At 50.5% G+C, this 19433-nt stretch overlaps 4 protein-coding genes across 6 annotated transcripts; 2 read left to right on the forward strand and 2 right to left on the reverse strand.

The window, feature by feature from the left end:
- Positions 1 to 2335: 2335 nt before the first annotated feature.
- On the forward strand, positions 2336 to 5911 carry Ino80b (INO80 complex subunit B). The gene is made up of 5 exons (XM_021165138.3): positions 2336 to 2514; positions 2738 to 2930; positions 3090 to 3208; positions 3352 to 3521; positions 5315 to 5911. Exons 1-5 carry the CDS (start codon positions 2406 to 2408, stop codon positions 5849 to 5851), a joined length of 1128 nt encoding a protein of 375 aa, XP_021020797.1. The 5' UTR covers positions 2336 to 2405; the 3' UTR covers positions 5852 to 5911.
- Positions 5912 to 6212: 301 nt separating this feature from the next.
- Wbp1 (WW domain binding protein 1) lies at positions 6213 to 8647 on the forward strand. 3 transcript variants are annotated; one of them, XM_021164857.3, is made up of 5 exons: positions 6213 to 6476; positions 6806 to 6907; positions 7405 to 7507; positions 7648 to 7824; positions 7972 to 8647. In XM_021164857.3, the coding sequence occupies exons 1-5, from the start codon at positions 6408 to 6410 to the stop codon at positions 8430 to 8432; spliced, it is 912 nt and encodes a 303-aa protein (XP_021020516.1). In that variant the 5' UTR covers positions 6213 to 6407; the 3' UTR covers positions 8433 to 8647. The 3 variants fall into 3 exon arrangements, with proteins under 3 accessions (XP_021020516.1, XP_021020517.1, XP_021020515.1); XM_021164856.3 differs by having other exon boundaries at positions 6221 to 6476; positions 6803 to 6907; XM_021164858.3 differs by lacking the exon at positions 6806 to 6907.
- A 146-nt stretch (positions 8648 to 8793) lies between these two features.
- Positions 8794 to 12196, reverse strand: Mogs (mannosyl-oligosaccharide glucosidase). The gene is made up of 4 exons (XM_021165695.2): positions 11762 to 12196; positions 11440 to 11669; positions 10864 to 11060; positions 8794 to 10714 (listed from the first exon to the last, which is right to left on the reverse strand). Exons 1-4 carry the CDS (start codon positions 12105 to 12107, stop codon positions 8983 to 8985), a joined length of 2505 nt encoding a protein of 834 aa, XP_021021354.1. The 5' UTR covers positions 12108 to 12196; the 3' UTR covers positions 8794 to 8982.
- A 5948-nt stretch (positions 12197 to 18144) lies between these two features.
- Positions 18145 to 19161, reverse strand: Mrpl53 (mitochondrial ribosomal protein L53). Its single transcript, XM_021164825.3, has 3 exons — positions 18876 to 19161; positions 18653 to 18765; positions 18145 to 18558 (listed from the first exon to the last, which is right to left on the reverse strand). Exons 1-3 carry the CDS (start codon positions 18965 to 18967, stop codon positions 18407 to 18409), a joined length of 357 nt encoding a protein of 118 aa, XP_021020484.1. The 5' UTR covers positions 18968 to 19161; the 3' UTR covers positions 18145 to 18406.
- Positions 19162 to 19433: the final 272 nt, after the last annotated feature.

The following is a 19433-nucleotide window of genomic DNA, read 5'->3' on the forward strand; positions in this document are numbered from 1 at the left end:
ATCCTTAACTCTAACTTCTAAAGACAGTCACTAGTAGCACATTGTATATTCCTCAATTTTTTCTAAGCAGATACTAGTACACGATACTTTTAAAAATAGAATCAAGGGAGCTGGAGAGATGGCTCCGAGGTTAATAGCACTGTCTGCTCTTCCAGAAGTCCTGGGTTCAAGTCCCAGCAACCACATGGTGGTTTATCTACCTATGAGGTCTAGTGCCCTCTTCTGGCCTGCAGGCATACATGCAGGTTGAATGCTGTATACATTTTAAGTAAATAAATCTTTGTTTTTGTTTGTTTGTTTGTTTTCAAGACAGGGCTTCTCTTTATAGCCCTGGCTGTCCTGGAACTCACTCTGTTGACCAGGCTGGCCTCAAACTCCACCGCCCAGTGGTAAATAAATCTTAAATGAAAAGAATCAAGAAAGCTGGGTGTGGTGGCACATACCTTTAATCTCAGCACTTGGGAGGTAGAGGCAGGCGGATCTCTGAGTTCAAGGCCAGCCTGGTTTAAAAAGTGAGCTCCAAAGACAGCCAAGGTTACACAGAGAAACCCTGCCAAACAGGTAAATAAACATAAACAAATAAACAGCCAGGGCCACACAGAGAAGCCCTGTTTCAAAAATGAATGGATGAATGAATAAATAAATGAATAAATAAATAAATAAATAAAATCAAGAGAATCAAGGGGCTGGAGAGGTGGCTCAGCTGTTAACAAGATTTGCTGGCCTTGCAGAGGACCGGAGGAGGCCAGAAGCAGCATCCAGATCTGAAACTGGAGATACTGATGATTGGGGGAAGCTGTGTCGGTACTGAGACCCAAACCAGGGTCCCCTGAAAGGGCAGCAAGTGCTCTTAGCTGATGAGCCATCTCTCTAGTCCCATTCAGATCATTTAAAAACATTATGTGCAGGTGTGTGTCTGTGCCTGCCTATGTACACTTGAGTGCAGGTGCCGGCACAGACCAGAGCTATCAGATTTCTTCAGAGATGGAGTTACAGGCAGCAGTGAGCTGCCTGATGTGGGAGATGGAAAGTGAACTTGGGTCCTCTGCAAGAGTTGTGTGCATTCTTAACTCCCGAGCCTTCTCTCCAGTCCTGAATCACAGTTTTTAGGGTTTTTCTCTTATTTATTGGCATATTCAATTCTGTGCCTTTTTTTTTTTTTTTTTTTTTTTTTTTTTTTTTTTTTTTTTTTGGTTTTTCGAGACAGGGTTTCTCTGTGTAGCCTTGGCTGTCCTGGAACTCACTCTGTAGACCAGGCTGGCCTCGAACTCAGAAATCCGCCTGCCTCTGCCTCCCGAGTGCTGGGATTAAAGGCGTGCGCCACCACGCCCGGCTCTGTGCTGTTTTTAAAAATATGTATAAATTAACTAGAAGATAAAGGGAAACATTCACAAATTTTAAGCAAAATTCAAAGGGGGAAAAGGATATGTGAAAAATGTCAGCAAAGTTTGGTTATTAATGCCTGCAATCCCAGCCCTAGGAAGGCTGAAGTAGAAAGTTCATGGATTTGACACCAGTCTGGGTACATTCGGAGTACCAAGCCAACCTGGGGTACATAGTGAGACCCCTTCTCAAACAACAAAAACAAAACAAAGGTCTCCTACCTCCCTCATTTCCCAACCACACATCAGCAATTTCTCTCACCAGTTTCCTACCTTGCTATGTTTGGTTTTGTTCAAGTTAACTAGCTTCCTAACTTCACAGTACAGGGATGTAGCAAATTCATTTAGATCCCTCATTAGAGGGATGCTTGTATTCTTTACAATGTAACTGTAGATTCTCTGGAATCTAAATTCTCTGTCAATCTTATTATTTCACAACTTTTCTTAGTTGAGAAGCGTAGTGTTTACAAATAAAGATGCACCGCACGACGTTGCCCCTCATTGCCAACCATTGAGAATGGGGAGATTGGGGGGCGGGGAGTGCGGGGAGAGGAGAGGAGAGGGGAAAAAGAGAGGGGGAGGGGGAGGGGAGGGGAGAGCAATGAGAGGGAAGGGGGAGACACAAACAGACAGACAGACAGGTAGACAGACAAAGAGAAGAGACAGAAAGAGACAGTCAGCAACACAGAAAAAGGGAGACAGAACAGGTCAGGAATCTAATACAGGGAACCCAAGTTAGGGGAAAACCTTACCTTTTTTATGGCTTTTCCTGCCTCCTAGAGGCTTTGAACTTTCGTTTTGAGAACAAGATGGCATTAAGCCTGGCCTCGAACTCGTAATTCTTTTTAAGGCTGGTGTGCCAGTAAGGTGCCTAGCAATGCCGGAACTTTTGTTTGCAATGGACCCTGTTTCTTACCGGAATATTTTTGGCTGTAAGGCGTACCACGCACAAACATGGTTGCCAGGCGCCGGAAGTAGCCGGTTATTTTGCTGGATTCCGTTCTTCCGCGGGGCGGAAAAGGCATGTCGGCTTGTGTCCCGACCGTTTCCAGTCCTCTCCCTTTGCAGGACCCCATGAGCAAGCTGTGGCGGCGCGGGAGCACATCTGGGGCTATGGAGGCCCCCGAGCCAGGTAAGCGCGGGTGGCTCTAACTCCAGTGATCTTGAAAAAGGAGTCGCTGATACTCGGTGGAGCCGAGTCGGCCAGCCACAGGTGGGAAGGAGCGAGGCGGGGCTGTTGTTATGGTAACAGCTAATAACTTGGGAAGAGTGGGACTCAGTTGAATTGTTAGGTTAGTCAGATCTACCCCTGCCACTGTTTGGCCGATCCCCTCTTACAGGCTCTCCTTCCGCAGGGGAAACGCTGGAGCTGAGCCTGGCAGGTGCCCACGGCCACGGAGTACACAAGAAAAAACACAAGAAACATAAAAAGAAACACAAGAAAAAGCATCATCAGGAAGAGGAGGCCGGACCGACGCTGCAGGCTCCTGCCAAGCCCCAACTTAAACTTAAAATCAAGCTGGGTGGACAGGTCCTGGGCACCAAGAGGTGAGATCAAGTATTTAACTCGGGAAAATTCAGTAGCAGGTGGGCTGGGTCCAAGTTAAGGCAGCAAGAATCCCAGCAGGTGGGGAAAGCTGTTTGTAGCTCCAGAGTAGGAGAGAGCCAGCTGCTTGTTCACTTTAGAGTAGCGTTTCTACTCTGCAGTGTCCCCACTTTCACTGTGATTCCCGAGGGGCCTCGCTCACCGTCTCCCCTGATGGTGGTGGATAATGAAGAGGAACCGATGGAAGGCGTACCTCTGGAGCAGTACCGCGCCTGGCTGGGTGAGAAGACCGTGGAAGTGGCAAAGCTGGATTGCTCATTTCTAACCAGCAAAAGGAAGAGGGTGGGGTCTGAGAATTTTCATTGTCCTAGGACCAACTTCGATTAATTAATGTTTGCACTTTCCTTCAACTTTCCCACCCAGATGAAGACAGTAATCTGTCCCCCTCCCCACTTCGGGACCTGCCAGGGGATCTGGAGGGCCAGGAGGAAGAGGAGGAACAGAGATGGTTAGACGCCCTGGAGAAGGGAGAGCTGGATGACAACGGAGACCTCAAGAAGGAGATCAATGAGCGGCTGCTTACAGCAAGACAGGTAAGTTAGTTCCATCTGTATTCACACTCGACAAACATATGGAGAACTTGTTATTTCTTAGGCAGTGAGAGGAACAGGAAAGGAAGGTGGGTGGGTATTCAAGTGCATGCTGACAGAAGGTAAATGACTTACTTTCTTTTTTTAATTGGGATCTTAGTATTTAAGCCCTGACTGGGATAAGCTTGCCTTTGCCCCTAAGTGCTGGAGTTAAAGGTGTGTACCGACACACACACACACACACACACAGCTCCTAAGTAACTTTTTAAAACTCCAGAAAATAGGGCTGGTGAGATGGCCCAGTGGTTAAGAACACTGACTGTTCTTCCAGAGGTCCTGAATTCAATTCCCAGCAACCACATGGTGGCTCACAACAATCTGTAATGGGATCTGATGCCCTCTTTTGGTATGTCTGAAGATAGCTACAGTGTGATCATATAAATAAATCTTAAAAAAAAAAAAATCCTATAGAAAATAGGAATGCTGAAGTCGAAATTGCCAAGACAGAAACATTAGGATAGTTGTGGGGACTAGCTCATTGTTCTCTTTTGTTTTAAACATAAATCGTATTTATTTTATGTGTGCCCGTTGCCCATGGAGGTCAGAGGTCATCAGAACTCCTGGAGCTAGATTTACAGACAGTTGTGAGCTGCCATGTAGGTGCAGGGAACTGAATGAGAGTCCTCCCCAAGGGCCGGTGCTCTTCGCCGCTGAGTAGTCTTTCCAATCTAGAATGCCTTTGAAGAGATGACATTTCCAGTACCAGAGGAGCTTCTCAGACAGAGAGGCCAGCTGACATAGAGCCCAGGGGCACAGAGACCCAGAAGGAGAGTGTGGCCAGGTCACCAGGGGGACATATGCTGACAAGTGACATAGCTGGCTTAATTACTTTGGCAGTTATGTGCAGTGAAGCTTAGTAGGGGTAAGGGATTTCCGTAGGAAGCTGCTGAAGTGTAGGCTGTCCTGGCGCAGGCCTGTGCCCCAGAGCTTGAAAGACAGGAGGATGGTTACAAATTCCGAGGCATCTAAAAATACATATAGATAGCCTGTTGCAATCAATCAATAAACTGGGAGAGGGGCCTGGGGTGTGGAATCTGGGAGAGCTGGAGATGGCCTGAGTCCAGAAGAAAGGACAGAGAAACCCGCACTGAAGCCTGGATGTACGATGGAAGTAGCTACTTAGTGGGAGAAAAAAGGGATCCAGGGTAATTCTTTTTGGTTTGAGCCAAATCCAAGTTGATGTTCTTTCCTGAGATACTATTTAAAATAACAGCAACAACAAAAACCTACACAAGGGGGCTGGTGAGATGGCTCAATGGGTAAGAGCACCCGACTGCTTTTCCAAAGGTCTGAAGTTCAAATCCCAGCAACCACATGGTGGCTCACAACCACCCGTAATGAGATCCGATGCCCTCTTCTGGTGGGTCTGAAGACAGCTACAGTGTACTTACATTAAATAAATAAATCTAAAAAAAAAAAAAAAAAAAACCTACACAAGGGGCAGGCAGGGTACCATACTTTTGTTTCCTCCTTTGGAGCTGAGTGAGAGGCAGGAACCCCTAGGAAGAGAAGTGTGGTATTAAGGGTCCCTAAAGATGGGGATAGTGGCACAAGCATTTTGATCCCAGCACCTAGGGAACAGGCAAGAGTGTGAGCTCCAGGCTGGGCTGGTCTACATAGTGACTTACAGGGCAGCCAAAGTTATATAGTGAGACCGCCTCGAAACGAAATTAGGGGTGGGTGACCCCCAAATCCTCGCCATTCGGTTATCAGACATCTTCTCTCTCTTTCCCCAGCGAGCCCTGCTCCAGAAGGCGCGGAGCCAGCCGTCCCCGACTTTGCCTCTGCCAGTGGCTGGGGGCTGCCCTGCCCCTGCCCTCACGGAAGAGATGCTGCTGAAGCGTGAGGAGCGTGCACGGAAGCGACGGCTGCAGGCGGCGAGGCGGGCCGAGGAGCACAAAAATCAGACAATTGAGCGCCTCACCAAGACGGCGGCTCCTAGCGGGCGTGGAGGGCGCGGGGCGGCGCGGGGCGAGCGGCGCGGAGGACGGGCTGCTGCCCCGGCCCCTGCACCCATGGTGCGCTACTGCAGTGGAGCACAGGGCTCCACCTTGTCTTTTCCTCCCGGCGTTCCCACACCCACGGCGGTGGCACAGCGGCCTGCCCCATCGGGCCCCGCTCCACGATGCTCTGTCCCCGGCTGCCCCCACCCGCGTCGTTATGCCTGCTCCCGCACCGGCCAGGCCCTTTGCAGTCTACAGTGCTACCGCATCAACCTGCAGCTACGGCTGGGAGGGCCCGAGGGCCCGGGGTCCCCACTCCTGGCCACCTAAGACCTCTCCCATGCCACATTCCCGCTGTCTCCCCAACCCTATTAAATTTGGTGCAGTGCCTCGGCTCGTATCGAATTGCTGGAGTGGGAAGCCGGCGGAGTCTGAACCTGAGCGTGTAAAGTCATTCAGCCAATCGGCGAAAATATTTGTGCTGAACGGCCGTTCATTGGCCGATAAGTCAAAGCTTGTTCTGTTGTCCGTACTGGCTATTGTTGCTGTCAATCAGGCATTTGGTCGAGCCTTTCCCCTGTCTTTGTCTGTGTGAGTTCTTGTTGTCTGGGAGAGCCGCACAGGCGCCGCTGCGGATTGGGCAGAAGGAGAAACCTGTGACCGGTTCCTATTGGCCGATCTCTTAGTTAGCGATTCTGATTGGCTGGACTGAGCAACTGTGTCCTCTGGAGGTGCTCTCCCCGGCCGGGAGCTCTGGCCGCGGAGTGATGGTGGCACCGGTGGCGATGGGCCGGGCAGGGACCATGGAAGTGGCGGCAGAGGTGGCAGGGGAGGGGCAGCTGGCGGTGGAGGAGGCTGTGGTCTTCAGGGGTCTGTAGGTGGAGGCATGGCTCGGGCCAGCAGCAGGAACAGCAGCGAAAAGGCCTGGGGGTCACTTCAGGCGCCGCAACAGCAGGTATCCCAGCAGCTCTAAAAGCTTATCTCACTACAGCCATTTATTTCTCTTTCCCCTTTCCTGTCACTTCCTGTCCGGGGTGGGGGAGGAGCTCATGGAGCCAAAGGTACTCTGAAGTTCCTGAACATGACCATTCTACTCTTTGTCTAGACTTACTACGTAGATGCAGTTGACTTTACCTGCAGCCTCTTAGACCCCATCTCATGGTTGCAATGCAAACCTGCACTGGCTCTCCAGTTACCAGAGGCGTAGTGAACCCCCCAGGGAGGCTCCCTCTGTCTTGCAGCAGTTATTTGTGATGTTTTTCTCTGTGCCTATTGTCACAGCAGAGTCCGGCAGCATCTTCTCTTGAGGGAGCAATTTGGAGACGAGCTGGAACCCAGACTCGCGCCCTGGATACCATCCTTTATCATCCACAGCAATCCCATCTGGTTGGGAGCACTGCTCTGGGTCTCACACTGCGCCTCCTCTACCCTAGGGAGCTCGAGACCCAGGGGTGGAAAAACAAAAAAACAAAAACCCATCTTGGGGGTGTGGGAGGCAGACCTTTGGGGTGGGAGATGTTGAAAGCTTTTTAGCTTTGGAAATAGCCTTAAATTCCTACCCATTGTCACACTATGTTTTGTTTCTTTTAAAACATTAGCCTACCAAAAACTACCCCTGGGGCCAGGCTTCTGTGAGAAAAGTTTTGGGTTTAAAGAACTGATATCACCTTCACTGTATTTACACTTTACTTTCTACACTAGTTTCTGGCATTTTAAATCTTCCATACTAATAGCCCTACATATAGACCCTCCTTTTAGCATCCCCATGCCATCCTTCCAAGCCAGGTCGGTTCGTGGGTGGGACTGTGTATGTGCATGCAGGAGGTGGGGGTGGACAGGGCCTTGGGTAGAACCCCTGGTTCTTAGTGCCTCCTTGCCTCCAGCTTCGAGAGCTGTGCCCAGGAGTGAATACCCAGCCCTACCTCTGTGAGACTGGTCATTGCTGTGGGGAGACTGGCTGCTGCACCTACTACTATGAACTCTGGTGTGAGTCTTCAAAGGGATCCATCTCCAGTTCCCTGCCCATCCTCCCTTGGGTTTCTTAACTCAGCTACCAAAGACCCTTCTCTGCTTGGGGCTGGAGTCTAGGTTGGTGATCTGAGTTGTGCCCTCTTTGCCTCCTGCAGGGTTCTGGCTGCTTTGGACTGTCCTCATCCTCTTTAGCTGCTGTTGTGCCTTCCGCCACCGAAGGGCTAAACTCAGGCTGCAACAGCAACAGCGGCAGCGTGAAATCAACTTGTTGGCTTACCATGGGGCATGCCACGGGGCTGGCCCTGTTCCAACTGGTTCACTGCTTGACCTTCGTGAGTGACCTGAGGCTCTTGGATGCAGAACCAGTAGCCCCTCCCAAGCCAGGACCCTCAACCACCCCACACTTCCACTGGCAGACATTTCAGAGCACTCTTGTAGCTCAGGTCCTTCAGTCATCCATGCCATTCTCTCTCCTGCAGGCCTCCTCAGCGCCTTCAAACCCCCAGCCTACGAGGATGTGGTTCACCACCCAGGCACACCGCCACCTCCTTACACTGTGGGCCCAGGCCACCCTTGGACTACTTCCAGTGAATGCACCCGCTGCTCTTCCGAATCCAGCTGCTCTGCCCACTTGGAGGGGACAAATGTAGAAGGTGTTTCCTCCCAGCAGAGTGCTCTCCCTCACCAGGAGGGTGAGCCCAGGGCAGGATTGAGCCCAGTTCACATACCCCCTTCCTGCCGCTATCGTCGCCTGACTGGTGACTCGGGTATTGAGCTCTGCCCTTGTCCTGACTCCAGTGAAGGTGAGCCACTCAAGGAATCGAGGGCTAGTGCCTCCCAGCCAGATCTGGAAGACCATTCCCCTTGTGCACTGCCCCCAGATTCTATGTCCCAAGTTCCTCCCATGGGGCTGGCTTCTAGTTGTGGGGACATCCCATAAGTAGTTTCAAGAGGGAAACTGGGTATTACTTGGCCACCAGGATTCAGCCCTGGTTTCAACTGCAATCCTCCACGTGGGACCGTCCCCACCCTGCTAGAACACTCCTGAAAGGGCTGGAGCCCTGAAGAGGGGCAGTACCGAGGACTGTGCTATCTTTACTCACTCCCAAAACATACACAGGAGCCTTTAATCTCATTAAAGAGACATGAACCGGCTGCTTGTGATTCTGGGTAGAGTAGACCTCAGCTCATTGCATGCCTCCTAACCACACTGGACCTGAAGGGAAGAAACGGGGGCCATTTATCACTTTACATGAGGATAACAGGCAGCCCCAAGGCAAAACTGTCTAAATCAAGGTCAGTTAGGTTATTTTCCAGTTTATTTAGAAAAATAGACTCTTTGAGTTCACATTCACCCCAGAGCTGTATGGGATGACAATAAGGAGACACCTGAGATGAGCTTACAAGATCTGAAACAATAAGACCAGAAACCCAAGCCCTTGTCTGCATATTCCAAGTGACACAAATGGCCTAGCTTTCCTTCTGTCACGTTAGTACTCTTCAGCCATGATCAGTAAGACAAGACTGGTCCATCCTTGGAAGGGACGGCAGCCCATGCCCCGCCCATCCTGGTCACTGTACTGTTCCCACAGAAACCCAGTAGCCTGGTATTGCTGCCAGACGTTTCTCACTACATTGGCCCGCAGTTCATGGTAGAGTTTGGCAGCCTGAACCTTATGAGGACCCTCCACACGCCCATAGTGGTGTAGTGCCCCCAAAGCTAGGTAGTTAATATTCAGCCACACGGCACCCCGCCAGTAGGGTGGATCGTGCTCAGTATTACGCTGTTTATAAAAGAGGCTAGAGGCTGAAAGAGAGCGCAACCCAAAAGGGCTCCAGAGATGGCGGCTATCAGCTAGAACGTCTAGCAGGGGTCCTAAGCGGGATGAGCTGGGGTCCAGCAGCTGTAGCAGCAAAGGAAAAAGAGAGACATAGCCCAGGGCATCCACGTACTGTAATCGAGGTGGAGGCCTGCCTACCACCCTAACCAGCCCCTGTGGGGGCCTCGACTTGAGCTGTACTGCTTTTGTGTGGTTCCCAAAGTCAGCAAAGACCCCCAGCTCAGGAGCCCAGTGCAGCTCGTCAAGACTTCCAGGTTCTTCTAGAGAGGCAGCCAATGGGCCCAGCTCTGCAGCAGCTTCGGTCTCCCCAAGCTGTTCTGCAAGCTGTGACAGCACCCGGGCACCCAGTGCCACCCAGCAGCGCAGGTCCAGGTGCCGCTCTGCTGTGGAAGGATGTGAGGCCCTGGGGTAGTCATCCAGGCCTGAGGGCAGCGTCTTGGGGTTAAGTAGGGTAGGCAAAGGTAGGTCCCTGCCCCGCCAGCGGTAGGATAGTGGCACTGGCCCTGCCTGACTTTGATGGAGCCAAGAGAACCAGGCATGCAGGCGGGGGAAAGCCCTGCGGAGAAAGGCCAAATCATCAGGGTCCTGGCCTTCTAGCATGTGTACAACTGGCAGGAGCAGGGTTGGGGGGTTGGCATGGGCTGCCCTTTGCACTAGGAATTCTGGGGGCACTCGGGCTCTGGCCTCATCCCCCAGAATCTGCTCTCGCCCAATCCAGCCGTCAGCATTGAGCAGCCCCAGCCAGTGTCCTAGGGCCTCCCGGGTGAGGTGGGGATCCCATCGCTGGACCACTAGCTGGTGAAAGCCTTCATCCCAGAGGAAGCCTCGTGGGAAGAATGACCTAGAAGGCACCCCAGAGAAAAGAGGGACAGGTGGAAACAGGGCAGGGTCCATTTTCTGTTCAGACCCTTCCATGCTAGTGTCTGGCAACACTAAACCCTGTCCATAGAAGTAACCAATCCCACCAAGAAGGCCACTGAGGGCAACCTGACCCAAAGCCTGTTCCTCGGGGCTCAAGCCCTTCTCCTTTAGCTGGAAGGTCTTCTCAAACCGCTCCTTGAAGGCTGCAGCATGGCTCTCCAGGGCCTGGGTCAGTTGGCTGCCTACCAACCGCCTAGAGGCTTGGTTTCCTCCTGTTGCCGCACTGCCAGATTCAAACACAAACTCCACAGAGAAAGGGGCTTTCAGTGTCACCTGCTGGATCAAGAACTGCCCTTGCCCACTAGGGCCTCTCTCCTCCCACTTCAGAGATCCAGGCAAGCCGAGGTAGCGGTCAGGAGAGGCTCCTGGGGGCCGGTGCTGAAACCAGCTGTTTAGGCGGCTCTTTACCATATCTGTGAGCAGTGGCAGCCCCGGGTTGGAGGACCAGAAGACATTGTAGCTTGAAGGCAAGAAGACAAATGAGTGTTATTCATGAAAGGGATGCCTCGCCAGTCCCACTGGTGGGAAGGGGAGGAGGGAGTCATAGAAACCAGGCTAAGTCTATCTCCCAAGCACCCCTGTACCACCCTGCACCAATCCTCCAGTTACCTGCCATGCTTAGGGACAGTGTCTCCTGGACTGGTTGGTGGCAGAAGTGTGAGGCGGAAGTCACCAAGTTCACTGGTGTGCCCACTGATGGACTTCAACTGTCCTTTCGCTCCAATCTCTGGTAGTAGGACCTCTTGCCCATCTGTCACCACGTAGAAGAACAGGGACACCAAAGGGAAGGAAGGTGTACCTGAGGCCTGGGTGACCAAGGAACACACAAAAGCATCAGAAAAACATCCTTTTGAGACTCAGTCTCAGCAGGGATTACATGAACTGTGGCAAACATACATCTGCCAAGACTGAGGGTAGGTAGATCCACCCAGTGGGCTGAGCCAAAGGGCCCTGAACAGGATTCCTCCTGGAAATGACACAAGTTTTAGAATTATATGTAGATTGTTTCAGTCAATCTTTTGAGTTAGGCGTCACTGTGATATCTACTTTACAAACAAGGAGATGGCAGACATGGTCAGCCAGACTGGTGTCCCGGCTGTCAACCTCCATTTCATACTGCATTTGCTGCTGAAAGGGAAGGATGGGGAAGTCTGGGCTGCGCAAAGACGATCCTGATGCCCTGACCTGAGGCTCTACGGTCACTCTCCAGCTCCAATCCCCTCCGTGCTGACCCCCAGGCCTCTTGACGAACTCAGTGGTGAGCCTTAAGGCCCCATCGTGGATATGCTGCCGACCGAAGGTGCGGCCATCGTGGAACTCCCAGCCATAGGGACCCACGCCGTCTCCCTGTTCACACGTGTGCCTGAGCTTAGGAGGGGTCCCCGGGGTGGCGCTTTGCTGCGCCCACATCAGTCCTGGGAAGCAGAATGGCCACGTCAGTCAACAGAGGCTGTCTTAAGTTTTCGAAGACTGCTGGGTCCTCCCCATTCACCCGCCCCAGGGTTACCCGTGAGCAGTGGTTTGGGGCTGCGAGTCTTCATGCCGAAATAGACGTGTGGGCGGTAGGTGCCCCAGAAGAGTTCCGGGGCCACGGCAGGGCTGGAGGAGTCCGGCGGCAGCGCGGACGGCGCGGGGTGCAGTGTGAGCGCGCGGCGCACACGGAGCCACGCCAGCACCCAGCGCCCCGACAGGCCGAAGGCCAGCGCCAACACCACCACGGCCAGGGCCGCGCCGCTCGCCGAGCCCCGCGCCCCACCAGCCCTGCCATCCCGCCGGCCCGCCGCCCGCGCCCTCTCCAGCGGCCGCGCCCCCTCTGCGGCCGCAGCGCGCCGTCGCCTCTCGCCCCGGGCCATGCGGGCAGCCTGCACGCTCCCGGGCTGCCACCGTGCGGTCAGCGGACGGAGCCTCCGCCGCGCGCCTCCCCGAGCGCCCCGCCCCACCGGAAATCCCGCTTTCACGTCAGGTCCGGCCCCGAAACCCGGAAGCGCTGTGGCTGGTTGACTCCGTACGGAGACCGGGACTCAACGGGTGAGAAGCGTCAGTGGGTTTGCGTTCAAGGGCTGGGCGAGAGAAGCAAAGGCATTCTGAGCCTCTTCCTTTTTGTTTTGTTTAACCACTGATCATGGCCTGGAGAGATGGCTCGGCGGTAACGGCGCTGGCTCGCGAGGCTGACGACCTAAGTTAGATCCCCGTACCCAGGTCGTGGCAGAAAGAAATCAGACTTACACAAGTTGTCCTCTGATCCTCACATCAGGGCTACAAATATGCAGACAGCCTCGGACTTCCACGCGTATGCTGTGGCATGAGCGCACCTCACCTCCACACGTTTACACACACACACTCGCAAGCACAAACAAATAAAATGATAAATAAATAAATAAAAGCCAGGCGTGGTGGCTCTCAGCTTTAATCCTAGTACTCAGGAGGCAGAGGCAGGAGGATCTCTGTGAATTTGAGGCCGCCCTGGGATACACAGTGAGACCATGTCTTAAAAAAAAAAAAAAGTACGAGTAAGGAAGAAAGTGGGAGATATGATTTAATGGTTAAGGTATTTGCTGCTCTTGCATAGGATAGTTCAGTTCCCAGCACCAACATGGCATCTTACAAATACGTCCGGAGGATCTGACGGCCTCTTTGGGTCCTACACACTTGTCCATATGATCACACTAAGGCCAGTTTCCCCTTTGGGGGATATGTTTGTTTAGGTTTTCCTCCAACTTGCTATGTAAAATTACGTTGGTTAAGACAGCCTTGCTTTGTTATAGCCCAGGTTGTCCCAAAGCTTGATAGTGATAGATAGCCTCCTGCCTCAGCCTTCAGAGTGTCAGGAGCTAGGGTCTGTTAGCTATGTTTACATATCACTATCCAGCTCTAATCTGGAAGCAGAAAACAGTGGCCTAGGAAATATAAGTAACTGGGTCCAAGCCACAGAGCTGGGAGGGACTAGCTTAAAACCCAAGTGTGTATGAATTAAGCTATTTCACTATTCATACCCTGTACTTCCGTTCCTCCTAGAGTGGACTCACAAGGAAGCCCAGGTAGGGTCTGTTTCTTTAAACAGTTCTATAACAGTTCTATAACTTAAGACAAGTCTGTCTCAGCCTATAATTTTATTTATTGATTTTTAAATTTAAGACAAAGTCTATATCCCTGACTGGCTTGGAACTTGCTGTGTAGCCAAATCTGACTTTGAACTTTTTTTTTTTTTTTTTGGTTTTTCGAGACAGGGTTTCTCTGTGTAGCCCTGGCTGTCCTGGAACTCACTTTGTAGACCAGGCTGGCCTCGAACTCAGAAATCCGCCTGCCTCTGCCTCCAGAGTGCTGGGATTAAAGGCGTGCGCCACCACGCCCGGCTTGACTTTGAACTTTTGATCCTCCAGCTTCTACCTTCCCAGTGCCAGGTTACAAGCACACGAGTGATTAGTGTACTCAGTGCAGCACTCTGCCAACTGAGCTACGCCCAGGCCCACCCACTCACTCATTCATTCTCTTTCACTCACCCACTCACTCGTTCACTTCTCGTGCCAGAGAGCAGCTTAGGAACTTCTGCATGCTAGGTACTGGAGTGACATTTTTGAGAATTTTGGAATTCTTGTGTCCTGAGTAAACATCGAAATGTTATAAGAATGTGCTTTCCTTTTAATCTCAGGTCTAGGGCTGTGGGGCTGCGTCCAACTGACCGCAGCAGCTGACTTTGACTTGACTCGTGCTCTAGCTGAAATGTGGTTTTGCCAGTTGCAGATAATTTCTGTGATTGTGTGACATACAGAATTCTGGGAACTTTTCAGAGGATGCATAAAGGGAGGGTCTTAAGAGGCAAGGTTGGTGGTTGGTGGTCATTCCGGGGTGTTGGTTACTGTGGTCAAAGAAGAAACAAAATAAATTAGATTCAGGGATTTTTCTAATCTCTCTATCCTTGTTTCTCTCCTATCTAGTGTTAGGGGTGACTGGATGTGGGGAGGGGATGAACCCACCAAGTAACAGCTTACTTCACCACTGAACTGTATTTTAGCCCTTCGCCCACCACTCTTTTCTGGAACTCCAACTCTGCAAAGGTATTTTCTTTCCTGGATTTTCTGGTCCAGGAAACAGAATTTACATCTGTCTGGAAGTTGTTCAGAGGTAGTACCTGCACCTCAGATTGACCAATGAGCAACTTAGGGGCTCACTATGCAGCCATGGTTTCCTTGGTATTTACATAGCCAAGCATTGCCTTCAACTAAAATGTGTAGTAGTATTTGCATATAACCTACACCTGGCTTTCAGTGTATCTTATAATATTAACTAAATAACTTATACCTAATGTGATGTAAATGATATGTCAATAGATCTATTATTTAGGGGATAATAACAAGGGGAAATCTGTACATATTCATGCAGATACAACTTTTAAATTTACTAATTTGTATTCGGGTGTGTAGGTTGGTGTGCATGTTCCACAGTGTGTGAGTGGCTGTCAGAAGACCATGACTTGCTATTATTCTTCCCTTTCCTCATGAGGGTCCCAGGGATCCAACAGGCCATCAAGCCTTGTGGTACCCAGTTTTACTCGATGAGCCATCTGTTCAAGCCCCGGATGCCCTTTGTTTTTGTTTGTTTTTTATTTTAATCTAGAGTATTTTCATTCCAAAGTTAATGGAACCAACACAGAACCTTTAGATAGGTGGACAAGCCTCTACTATTCTTATTTGACAAATGAGAGTGGACAGTGACAGATTTATCTGTCCCATGTCATAGCTACTTAAGGGCAGAGCTGACTGGGATTGACAGCTGTTCTGGTTTTGTTTTGTTTGGTTTCTCGAGACAGGGTTTCTCTGTGTAGCCCTGGCTGTCCTGGAACTCACTTTGTAGACCAGGCTGGCCTCCAACTCAGAAATCCACCTACCTCTGCCTCCAGAGTGCTGGGATCAAAGGCCTGCACTATCATGCCCAGCTCTGGTTTTGTTTTTAAGATTCATTTATTTATTTTATGTATATGAGTACACTGTAGCTGTACAGATGGTTGTGAGCCACCATGTGGTTGCTGGAAATTGAACTCAGGACCTTCGAAAGAGCAGTCAATGCTCTTAACCACTGAGCCATCTTTCTAGCCTGACAACTGCTGTTTTTAACAAAAACTCATTCAATTTTACCAGTGAAGACTTTGGAGCCAGATGCTAGGGTTAAAGCCTGCTAGCTGAGAGACAGAGAAAACACCCAGCTGACCTTCCTCCTCAGCCTAAGTCTCACCAGGAATGACCCTCTCTCACAGTCTCGAGCAACTCTACTTCCTGTATGTCTATCTGTTCCCCTGACTCTTTCTATCATTTTTTCTTAATAATCCTATGTTTACTTCCTGACAACACTTGGGCCTGTGGTTGCTTGCTCTACTTCTTGACCTACAGTTGACTTTAATCTTGTTTACAATAATTCAGAAAGCTCTTGGATTAAAGGTGTGTGCTAAGGCTGAGCCACACCACAACTATTTTCCAGTATTCCAGTATTTTCCAGTAAGTAACACAATCTTGGGGTTCACAGAATGGCCAAATATCCTGCAGCACACACCCCAGGCCTTCTTGGAGCTGTCTTTCTTAAAGGATGGCAGCGAGAGAGAGCCTCTACTACTCATTTAGGCAGGGAAGAATTACAGTATTGCTGGGGAGTGGGGCCCGAGTTATCTGGTAAACTACATAGCTATTCTTAGCTGGGCATTCTTAAGTTCTCTGGCAGTGGCTGTGGGCTTTTTTTTTTTTTTTTTTTCTCTCTTCTTGTAATTCAAGGTAAGAAACAAAGGGGCTGGGAAGGTGGCTCAGTGATTTGAGCACTTGCTGGGGAAGCATGAACTGACTTGGGATCCAGCATACTCACATAAGAGGCCAGGATGCATCCGCAGCACTGGGGTAAGGAGATAGAGCATCCTGGGTGCTTGCTGGCTAGGTGGGGTAATATATGCCTGTAACCACAGCACTTGGGGAATGGAGATAGGGGATCCTGGGTGCTTGCTGGCTAGGCTAGCTGAAAAGGGTAAGGTCAGGTTCAGTGAGACATTTTATCTGGAAACAAGACAAAACAATAACAACAAAAATCCAAAACAGATGGAACATGGTAAAGGAAAATACACAACCTTTGGCTTCCACATTTGCAAACACAGGCATGTGCACCTACATATATATACATACACAAAAAGAAAACAATGATACTGTAACCCAGTGTACACACATGTATGTATACATACACACACACAGACACATGCTGGAGTGTCTTTATTTATAAAATATACACCGTCATTTATTCAAAACTAAAACTTCCTAAAAGAATACTCTTGTGGCTGTAGTAAAAAAGTTAGTTTCGGGGGCTGGAGAGATGGCTCAGAGGTTAAGGGCACTGACTCCTCTTCTAAAGGTCCTGAGTTCAAATCCCTGCAACCACATGGTGGCTCACAACCATCTGTAACAAGATCTGACTCCCTCTTCTGGAGTGTCTGAAGACAGCTACAGTGTACTTACATAAAATAAATAAATCTTTTTTTAAAAAAAAAGTTGGTTTCTTTAGAAATCCAGTTATGTTTTAGTCCCAGGTGTGGGGTAAGAAGCTGTGTCACGGCAGGTGATTATGAACTGCCTCGTGCACTAGCAGGGGTGTGATTTTTACCTGCTGCAGAGAGTTTAATTCTGGGGACTCTGGAGAGGGCCTGCTGCAGCTGCTGATCCTCCTGCTGCGGCTGCATTTGCTAGATACTCTGATGACGAAGACTGGACTTAACCCAAGGACCCTAATCAGCAGGAAGTAGCCTATAGAGGTCTCTATCCCCCCCCCACCCTCTAATCTTCTCTCCTACATAATGCTGGGGTGTTGGAAGGGATTAGGGTGAAGAAAGGTTGGAAGGGAGGTAGAGGTATGAAAAATAAAAGTTAAAAAAAAAATAAACACGTGGCACGCATGGATAACTTTTTTTGTACAACTTTTTTTCCGATTTACTTTTAATGTGCATTCATTGGTGTCTTGCCTACATGTATGTCTGTGAGAGGGTGTCAGATGCCCTAGAACTGGAGTTACAGTTGTGAGCTGCTATGTGAGTACTGGAAATTGAACCCTGGTCATCTGAAAGAGTAGCTAGTGCTCTTAAACACTAAGCAACTCTTCTGGCCTCAAATGGATAACTTTTTATGCCATTTGATCCTCTAAAATTATTTCATGGTCACATTAATGGATGTTAACCAAAAACTACTTCAGGACTGTGGGAAGTAAGCCATTATTACCTATGTGAAGGATGAGATTTCATAGCAGCAAAAATGATAAGGGAAAATGACACCAGGCAGGAGAATAAAAGTGGTACAGGAAATGAGTGAGAATGGAAGGGTCTCGCTAAGTATAGGTAGACCAGGCTGGCCTCCTGAGTAGCCTGGATAGTGTGTGCCAATAGACGGGGCTGGCTCCTCTCTCTTTCCCCTCAGTGCAGACAGACTGGTTGGATCTACAGAGAAAGGGAAGGGGTAGGAGAGAAAACACTGCATTTCTAGCCTAGAAGGCTGAGCAGGAAGTCAGAAGAGCCAAGTGACCGTTCCACTTGAAGGAAAGAATGTTGGTGGTATATGGAGGAAGCTGGCAGTAGGTAATCATAGAAGATGGGGTTAGAACCAAATAAAAAGGTAGGGTTTAAATCCTGAGTAGTTGAAATTATGATAGAATGGGTGGTTCCATGAGAGTGAACGGAGAGTAGACAACACTACTAAGGAAGATGAGTACTGTAGGCTGAGAGTGGTGGCTGTCTAGAATCCCAGCACTGAGGAGCCTGAAGCAGGAAAATTCTTTCACATTTCTAGGCCACCTTGGTCTTCTTACTAAGTTTCAGGTTAGCTCATGGTAAGACCCTCTCTCAAAATCCAAGTAAACAACCTGAGAAAAAGAGCATTCATTTGGCAATAAATATTTAATTAAAATGTACTTGGTTGACAAATCCAAATATGGTTAAACACTGAGAAAGAAAAATTTCAATTTGTTGGGGCCCTTCACCACCCAAACTTACTTATCTTACCCCAGAAGCCCTGTTGTTAGTGTTCTTGTTCCGTATCATGAGCTCCATGCAGCATTTTGAGTGATTAAAGCCCAGGTCTTCTTAGACCACTGTCTTTAGATCCAAGCTAACATTTGGTAGTTGGACTCTTCTGCCATATCAGCGGCGGGTACTCGTACCCGGGGCGACCTTGTCTGCGCCAGGTGCAGATGCTGCAGCGGCGTTCCTTTCCCGGATGTGGGAGGCCAAGGCACTTAACATTTCTTGAGAGGTGAGGTGGGCACCGCGCATAATCAGCCGATACCCATCTCCTGGGGGAGATGCAAACCGATGAGTTAGGGACCCTGACTATGCAGGGCTACAGCGGCGATGTGCCCTCGCCCACCCGCGTCCTGCCAGGTTTACCGAACAACACGTCCACGCAGGGCTCAGAGCCGTCGTGCCTCACGTCGGCGATCACGGAGCAGTTGAGGTTGGTGGAACGGACTTTCTCGCTGCTCACCGCCTGGAGGAAGGTCCTGCGGCGGGAGGGCAGCGTGAGCGCGTCCGAGGGACCAGGGAGCCGGGACGAGGATGCGCGCGCACGTGTGGGGAACACGGACGCCTCCCACCTCCCCAGAACCCGTACCTTGTGGACTCCACATTCTTCTCAAACGGGCAGAACTGAACTCGAACCAGCTTGACCGGCCGTAGTCCGAGCCGAGCCAAAGCCGCCGCCATGGTTACCTCCACCCCGGAAGGAGTAGCACTGGGGATCGGTTTATTGGAACGGACCGCTTCCGGCGGCTCCGCGGTACTTCGCGCGGCTCACCTCCGGGGCCGCCCGCGAATACTTCAGCCATTAGCAGTGTTCTGTGCCACACAGCATAAGCAGTGAATGTGCAAAATCCCCTTCGCAGGAAAACGTCCTAAAGCCCTCTCCCTTGGGGTCCTGCCTGCGAGATCTAGGTCAGCACCACCCCACATCCTGGCTCCTTCCTCGGAGAGGATGTCACTGCGGGGACTGTCCACCCAGCAGAAGGCAAGCCCTGCCCCTGTAGCAACAGCCAAGGCTTAAATGTCCAGGCCCTACAGCCTAATGACTAGAAACAGAGACGGGGAAGGGGTAAGACTGCCCTCCACGTGTAGAAATGTCTGCTTCGTCTGTGTTTCCTCGTGAAGCAGTTTTCGCTTTGCTCCTGGGATT

This window comes from Mus caroli, unplaced genomic scaffold, assembly GCF_978045245.1.
Source record: "Mus caroli unplaced genomic scaffold, Mus_caroli_1 scaffold_7, whole genome shotgun sequence".
NCBI classification, from domain to species: Eukaryota; Metazoa; Chordata; class Mammalia; order Rodentia; family Muridae; genus Mus; species Mus caroli.

Coding starts and splice junctions, on each gene's coding strand:
- Ino80b (XM_021165138.3), top strand. CDS start 2,406: ATGTCGGCTTGTGTCCCGACCGTTTCCAGTCCTCTCCCTTTGCAGGAC. Junction 2,515..2,737: donor TATGGAGGCCCCCGAGCCAG/GTAAGCGCGGGT, acceptor CTCCTTCCGCAG/GGGAAACGCTGGAGCTGAGC. Junction 3,522..5,314: donor GGCTGCTTACAGCAAGACAG/GTAAGTTAGTTC, acceptor CTCTTTCCCCAG/CGAGCCCTGCTCCAGAAGGC.
- Wbp1 (XM_021164856.3), top strand. CDS start 6,408: ATGGCTCGGGCCAGCAGCAGGAACAGCAGCGAAAAGGCCTGGGGGTCA. Junction 6,477..6,802: donor TTCAGGCGCCGCAACAGCAG/GTATCCCAGCAG, acceptor CTATTGTCACAG/CAGAGTCCGGCAGCATCTTC. Junction 6,908..7,404: donor ATCCACAGCAATCCCATCTG/GTTGGGAGCACT, acceptor CCTTGCCTCCAG/CTTCGAGAGCTGTGCCCAGG.
- Mogs (XM_021165695.2), bottom strand. CDS start 12,107: ATGGCCCGGGGCGAGAGGCGACGGCGCGCTGCGGCCGCAGAGGGGGCG. Junction 11,061..11,439: donor GAGTGACCGTAGAGCCTCAG/GTCAGGGCATCA, acceptor TTGGTCACCCAG/GCCTCAGGTACACCTTCCTT. Junction 10,715..10,863: donor ACTGTCCCTAAGCATGGCAG/GTAACTGGAGGA, acceptor CTTGCCTTCAAG/CTACAATGTCTTCTGGTCCT.
- Mrpl53 (XM_021164825.3), bottom strand. CDS start 18,967: ATGGCGGCGGCTTTGGCTCGGCTCGGACTACGGCCGGTCAAGCTGGTT. Junction 18,766..18,875: donor AAGAATGTGGAGTCCACAAG/GTACGGGTTCTG, acceptor CTCCCGCCGCAG/GACCTTCCTCCAGGCGGTGA. Junction 18,559..18,652: donor CTGCGTGGACGTGTTGTTCG/GTAAACCTGGCA, acceptor CATCTCCCCCAG/GAGATGGGTATCGGCTGATT.